Here is a 6990-nt window from a genome sequence, read left to right on the forward strand (position 1 = left end):
TTGAACCTTTTATTCATTAATACACGATGCTTCAAATAAACCTTAATATTTAAACCTTAGATAAGACAATCAAATATATTTTTTATCAATAATAATTATGAATGTTATTAATTAAATACATTAAATTTTGTTAAAATACAAAAATCATTCAACAATATTGAAACCATTATAACTTTGAAATCGAACTTAAAATTGATTGGTTCGATTCTCGAATCGAAATAAGAGATCATTCTTATCCAATAGAAAACGATATATACTTGTGAATTCAACCAATCAGAATAAACTAGTTTTTGATAAGTTATTTCGATATATTATTGTTTTTACAAGTTACAATTGTAATATAAAAATATTACACAAGATATATATATATATATGATAAATTTTATCATTTTATAAATATCCTTTAGAATAAAAATATGTAACATAATAAAATGACTAGGTTATGTGTCGTAAAGAAAATGAAAGATTTATCATTGATAATCTAACCTTATATTGAATGCATTTAAATGATTGTTTTTTTTACCGTGCACTTATATCAAAATGACAGTAGTACTTGGTGGAGGTATATCAGGCTTATCAGCTGCATATTATGCATTAAACAATCCAAAAATTAATCCAATAACATTGTTGGAAGCATCTAATCGTTTAGGAGGTTGGATACGAAGTCATGAATCATCAAATGGGATCATATTTGAAAAAGGACCAAGGACCATAAGATGTTTAGGATCAGCTGGAAAAAATACATTAAATTTATTGGAGGATTTAAAATTAGCTGATAAACTTATTCCTATTAAATCAGATCACCCTAGTGCAAAAAATAGAATGATTTATTCACGTAATAAGTTACACTTATTGCCAAATTCTTTGCTTAATACAATTAAGACTAATTCATTATTTAATCGTCCTTTAATAAGTTTTCTTGCTAAAGACTTGAGAGCACCAATGATTCGTAAGGATGATGAAAGTATATACAGTTTTGTTGAAAGAAGATTTGGAAAAGATATGGCCGATTATCTTGTTAGCCCTATGATTTGTGGAATATGTGCTGGCGATGCACAGAAGATAAGCGTTAAATTTTTAATGAAATCTTTGTTTGAGGCGGAACAAAAACATGGATCTATAATAAAAGGTTTATACAAACAATTTCTTAAAAAGAAAGATGACAATAAGACAGAATATATATCTGACTTGGCTAAAATGGCTGACATGCAAAAATGGGTAGTGTGGGGTTTAAAAGGAGGACTCGAAGAACTACCACGTTCTCTAGGAAATAATTTAATGACTCGAGGCGTCGATATACAATTAAATAGTTACTGCGAAAAAATTCTTTTTCAATCAGATCATGTTGAATTAACTATTAATGGAAAAGTAAGAAAGTGTTCGCAAATAATTTCAAGTCTACCAGCAAAAACATTAGCTAAATTGTTGGAGGAACAACATCCGGATTTAGCAAAAGAATTGAAGGCAATACCTATGGTCACGGTGGCTGTAGTTAATCTTCAATTTGCAGATAACGTATTGCCTATGAATGCTTTTGGTTTTCTTGTTCCACCAGGAGAAAATCTTCCAATTCTTGGCGTGATTTTTGACTCATGTATTTTTCCTAAAGATTCTTCAACGGTATGTAAAAAAAAGATAGATAAAATTTTATTTACACGAACATTAGATTTAGCAGTAATTACATTTTTAACATTACTTTCTTTACTTTTTTTTTATTGAATATCAGATGAAGAATTTTGAAATGTATAAAAATTAGTGGAAAATTTTATCTATATTTATAAATCTATATTAGACTAGACAATTGTTCAATTCTGTATTTACATGTAATAAAATATTTAATAACCAGGTACTAACAGTAATGATGGGTGGTGCATGGTTTGAAAAATACTTTGGCAGAAATCCAACGGATGAAAATTTGTTGAATATAGCAATTAAACAAGTTAAAGAAATCCTGAATATTAAAGAAGATCCGATAACGTTTAACGTGGCCATTCTAAAAGATTGTATTCCTCAACACGTAGTGGGTCACTCACAACGTTTAAATCATATCCGTGATTATATTTCTTCACGCAGAATCCCTCTAGCATTGTGTGGTTCTTCTTATCAAGGTGTCGGAATCAATGACGTTATTCTGTCAGCAAAAGAAGCTGTTTCTGATATTATGCAACATTTAAATGAACATTAAGATGAAACTGTAGTCATTTTGTACAGCATTCTTTCTAGCACTAGTCACGTTACGAGCGTCTTACTTTTGAACAAACAAAAAACTTAATTTTAAAATATACATGCATTATTTTATAAGCTAATTTGAAAAAGCCTTTTAAAACAAGATCTATTTGTGTAAATAATAAATAAACAAAAGTAATAATACCTCTAATCAAATAAATAATCAATCAAATTTACAAACAATTTATTACAGCAAATAATAACAATACCTTATACTTTATGTACATGTGCGTTTCTTATGCATTAACTACCTAACGAAATAAAATATAGAAACATAATACATTTATTATATGACTAATAAATCGTATAATAAAAATTTCATTTGTGTGTGAGATTATTTAGAAAATAATATAAATATTGAAAAGCATAATAAATGCAAATAATAATACTTTTTTATTCTTTTAAATTGAACTTTTCTCCCTTGAATAATAACTAAAAAATGTCCAATCTTTGCATGTTTATGGAATGTAAACATAAAAAGCATGGACATGCTTAAGACATGCAGAGTAACATGCAAAAATCAAAAGATAAAACATTTGTATTATAAAGATTACTATATGAGCTGCTCATGTACCAAATTGATTGAGAATTGATAAGTTGCATATATATTATATATATATAACACTTAATGGCATTAAGCTCATTATTAACAAAATGTATTTTAAATATGAAAAATGAAGCATCAATGATTTGATCTGCAAATGATTCATATAATGTTTAATATCACATACTTTTGATACGTCAACTTTTTCCATCTCAAAAAAATTATTCATAAAAAAACAAATTAAAAAAATGAAAAAAAAAAATCAATAATCTACATTTTGAAGCTCATTAACACATTCACTACCAGTGACACAACGATTTTCACAGCGTTGTGATTGAAAGCACAACGTCACACATTTGTGACACTAATAAGAATGACGACAAATAAGTTCTGTTGCAATAGTAAACATGTTAAGAATAATTGCATAAACCAAACAATGTTATAGGAAAACTCAAACATAATCTTGCTATAATACTTATTATGCTTAAGCTTAATTACTTGCAATCTATATGAATTTAAAACATTTTGTTATATACCCGCTATCTGTGGTATTCTCATTGTTTTAATAAAAAAAAAAAAAAAAAAAATAAAAAAAACCATATAATGGATAATCACATAGATTGCATAAATGAAATGAAATACCATGAAATGCAAAGATAACTCTACTGATTAACAGTACCTGCATATTTAACTTCATCAAATGCTTTTCTTGCTTTCTTTAATTCTTCATTCATCGTTAGGAGATCTTTCACTCTGGCATACTTGCGTGAATCTTTCCTAACTAAATAAACAAAGATGTACAGACATGAAATACTTTCTTAGTCGAAATATTTTCTCTCTCATTTGAAACATACCTAAGAAAACAATATCTTCTACTTGTACACGTCCAGTACGTCCAATTTCCATAGCTCTATGAGTCATTTCTGTTATAAATTCAATGACCAGGTCTTCGAGCAGATCAACACTCTCGGTATAAGGATTTTGATCATCCCCAAAGCCATACATCATACAACGAAGTTCTTTTGAAAATAGACGTTTCCTACCTCCTGGTAATGTACCACCGATAGCAATTTCAGCCTCTTCATCTTCGAACTGATACACATATTAATACAATTGTGTTAATAGCTTAACTATTATCCAATGGAAGCTTTTAATAATAAGTTATAATTGAATGAAGTTAAGTTAGAGGTTATTCAAATTTACCTGTTCGAAATTTTCTTCCGCAGACATAACCTCTTTTTATCCTACTTTAATTTATTTCTAAATATTTTATGTATTATTATTATAAATTTATATAAATTATATTTAATAATAAAATTATATGATTATTGACAGTTATTCACAATCACTACGTCTAAACAAGTAAACACTCTATGATGTACCAATTAATGTCAAAGTGTTTACCAACTAACCTTATTAATATTGTAAGGATCAAGCGGAAAGTCCCTAGCATCTAAAAAAATTATTCTTTTGTTTTAATTTGTTTAATTAAGCAACATTCGCGTAAGATCCACATTCATTTTAAAAATATTTTTACATGAATTTATTATACATATATTATGCTGTCTACACATTGAAGGAAAAGTGCACGATACTGTGTTATTAAATACCGTGAATTTTAAGAAGAAATTTTCTAACCTAAAAAAACAAAACCTAATAAACCCATTTCGCGCACATTTGTTTATATATTTAAACTCCGTATTGTGTTTTGTTTTCTATTTAATGTAATATTATTTATTGTGAAAATAATGTCAGATCCAAATAATAAGCCGGAAATATCACAAGTAAAAAATTGGAAAGAATATAATCGATTGCAAAAAGAACATAGAAAGCAATGGAAAGAGGAGAGGTTAATAAAAAAATTAAAAAAAGAAGAAAAGAAAAATGAAATTGAAAATGAGACGAAAAAAGAAGATACTGAAAAGAAAGTTAACATAAATAATGCTTCTACGATAACTATTGCAGTACCTGGCTCTATTTTAGATAATGCACAATCTGTTGAATTGAGAACATATCTTGCAGGACAAATAGCACGTGCAGCATGTATTTACAAAGTTGATGAGATAGTTGTTTTTGATGACAAAGGTGAGATCACTGAAAATGAGAAGAAGAAAATTAGAGTAGACGATATTCTAGGCGAAGGGAGAATTTGTTGTTTACAATTAGTCAGAATATTACAATACTTGGAGTGTCCACAATATCTGAGGAAACATTTCTTCCCAATCCATAAGGATTTACAGTATGCGGGTTTATTGAATCCTTTGGATGCTCCCCATCACCTCAGACAACAAGATATATCGCTTTACCGTGAGGGTGTAGTTAGTAATAAACCAGTGAAACCTGGGAAAGGTTCCCATGTGAATGTAGGACTTCTCAACGATGTTAGAGTAGATAAAGAATTGATGCCTGGATTAAGAGTTACCGTTAAAATACCACCAGAACAACCAAATCCGAAGAAAATGAAAGGAATAATAGTATCTCCGACAGAGCCAAAATTAGAGACAGGAATATATTGGGGATACAATGTTAAATTAGCTAAGAATCTGTCAGAAGTGTTTACAAAATGTTCTTATAAGGAAGGATACGATTTGACTATTGGTACTTCTGATAAAGGAACATCCATTGATGATATACCAGAAAAAAGTTTAAAGTATGACCACGCTTTAATAGTTTTTGGAGGATTATCAGGATTAGAAACTGCACTAGAAGTTGATCCGTATTTGCCAAATGAAGATCCATCATCTGTGTTTCATAAATATTTAAATGTATGTCCCCAACAAGGATCGAGAACTATTAGAACAGAAGAAGCTCTTTTACTTTCTCTTGCAGAACTGAGAACTAAATTACTCCCAAAAAATCCTGTACTACCAAATGCTCAATTTGATAGCTTTGCTAAAGATTGAATAACATTGATATTTATATTATAGTTGTAACAAAATGTAATATGCGAAATGTTTTCATTATTTCATTAAAGTGTCGTTTATAAAATATATTTACAAAATGTTATTAATAAAATTTGGTTTTCCTATTGTTTCCTTCTTTAAATGTTGACAATATTTGTCCATAATATCATATTAGTTATTCAATACACAATTAACAGCATGTTTTAAATCTCTTATAACTTTTGCCTGGTCGGTAGCACCAATTACCGCTGTTCCAGATACTATCATATTTGCACCAGCCTAGACAAAAATGAATGTTAAAGCTTTATCATAACTAAAAATACAATAGAATATTTTTCAAGATACCTGTGCGCAAGCTTCTATAGTAGCTGGACCAACTCCGCCATCAACTTCAATATCTAGAGTAGGATAATTCTTTCTAAGCCATGCTACTTTTGGCATCATTGACTCCATAAATTTTTGTCCTCCAAATCCTGGTTCGACTGTCATAACTAATATCATATCAGCTAAATCAACATAATCAACAATTACATCTGCTGGCGTACCTGGCTTAAGTGCTACCCCTACCTTTAGAAAAAATAATTTATCTATCATGCATAAATCAGATATCGCATAAGAAGTATTACAAAACATTTACCTTCATTCCTGCTTCTCTAACTTTCCTACAAACTGATGGAACATCTTTTACTGGTTCTACGTGAAATGTATATTGATTCACACCAGCATCGGCCATCGGTTCGATCCACTGAAACATTTCATTGTTATTACAAAAATAGCATTATTATACACTCAAGAGAAGAATACATGAAAATGTAACGAATATACATAAATGAATACCTGTTCCGGATTAGAAACCATCATATGTGTTTCAAAAAATGCATCCTTTATATTACTACGAAGACATTTTACAAGAGGATGACCAAAAGTAAGGTTAGGAACGAAATGACCATCCATTACATCTAAATGAAGATAATCTGCACCATTATTTAACAAACGTTGCGATTCCTCAGATAATTGTGCTAAATTAGCATTCAAAATTGAAGGTCCAATTTTTGCTGTTAAACTTTTAGCCATTGCAAATGAAAACAAAGCTATTCCTAATATTTCCAATGTTTCAAGATCAAAATCTTCAATGTATTTTCAAAATAGATCAAAATCACATTCACTTTATAAGAATTCTTAATGAAAAAAAAAACAAAACAAAGTAAAAATTACTTCATTTATTACTGATGTTTTCGTATAAACTAATCTATAGAATTCTATTTAATTATTGTATTTAATTTGAAAGATTATAATTACGTGGAATAATTTACAAAT

At 28.8% G+C, this 6990-nt stretch overlaps 4 protein-coding genes across 8 annotated transcripts; 2 read left to right on the plus strand and 2 right to left on the minus strand.

Moving 5' to 3' along the window:
* The first annotated feature begins 244 nt into the window (after positions 1–244).
* Ppox (protoporphyrinogen oxidase) lies at positions 245–3366 on the plus strand. Its single transcript, XM_015326266.2, has 2 exons — positions 245–1620; positions 1847–3366. Exons 1-2 carry the CDS (start codon positions 541–543, stop codon positions 2183–2185), a joined length of 1419 nt encoding a protein of 472 aa, XP_015181752.1. The 5' UTR covers positions 245–540; the 3' UTR covers positions 2186–3366.
* Taf13 (TATA-box binding protein associated factor 13) lies at positions 1472–4550 on the minus strand. Of its 5 annotated transcripts, XR_016178319.1 has the most exons (6): positions 4308–4391; positions 4183–4223; positions 3625–3862; positions 3450–3551; positions 1855–2131; positions 1472–1612 (listed from the first exon to the last, which is right to left on the minus strand). XR_016178319.1 is itself a non-coding variant. In XM_089177623.1 (5 exons), the coding sequence occupies exons 1-5, from the start codon at positions 4434–4436 to the stop codon at positions 2127–2129; spliced, it is 414 nt and encodes a 137-aa protein (XP_089033749.1). In that variant the 5' UTR covers positions 4437–4550; the 3' UTR covers positions 1626–2126. The 5 variants fall into 5 exon arrangements, 4 of the variants coding, with proteins under 4 accessions (XP_089033749.1, XP_015181755.1, XP_015181757.1 ...); XM_089177623.1 differs by lacking the exons at positions 1472–1612; positions 4308–4391 and adding an exon at positions 4409–4550 and having other exon boundaries at positions 1626–2131; XM_015326269.2 differs by lacking the exon at positions 1472–1612 and having other exon boundaries at positions 1626–2131.
* LOC107069188 (28S rRNA (uridine-N(3))-methyltransferase) lies at positions 4519–5762 on the plus strand. The gene has a single exon (XM_015326267.2). The coding sequence runs from the start codon at positions 4519–4521 to the stop codon at positions 5671–5673; it is 1155 nt and encodes a 384-aa protein (XP_015181753.2). The 3' UTR covers positions 5674–5762.
* Positions 5711–6931, minus strand: Rpe (ribulose-phosphate 3-epimerase). Its single transcript, XM_015326268.2, has 4 exons — positions 6511–6931; positions 6311–6418; positions 6019–6240; positions 5711–5952 (listed from the first exon to the last, which is right to left on the minus strand). The coding sequence occupies exons 1-4, from the start codon at positions 6745–6747 to the stop codon at positions 5845–5847; spliced, it is 675 nt and encodes a 224-aa protein (XP_015181754.2). The 5' UTR covers positions 6748–6931; the 3' UTR covers positions 5711–5844.
* Between the last annotated feature and the right edge of the window lie 59 nt (positions 6932–6990).

Source organism: Polistes dominula, unplaced genomic scaffold, assembly GCF_049000335.1.
Source record: "Polistes dominula isolate Pdom_NZ unplaced genomic scaffold, Pdom_raw_medaka contig_24, whole genome shotgun sequence".
Lineage (NCBI taxonomy): Eukaryota > Metazoa > Arthropoda > Insecta > Hymenoptera > Vespidae > Polistes > Polistes dominula.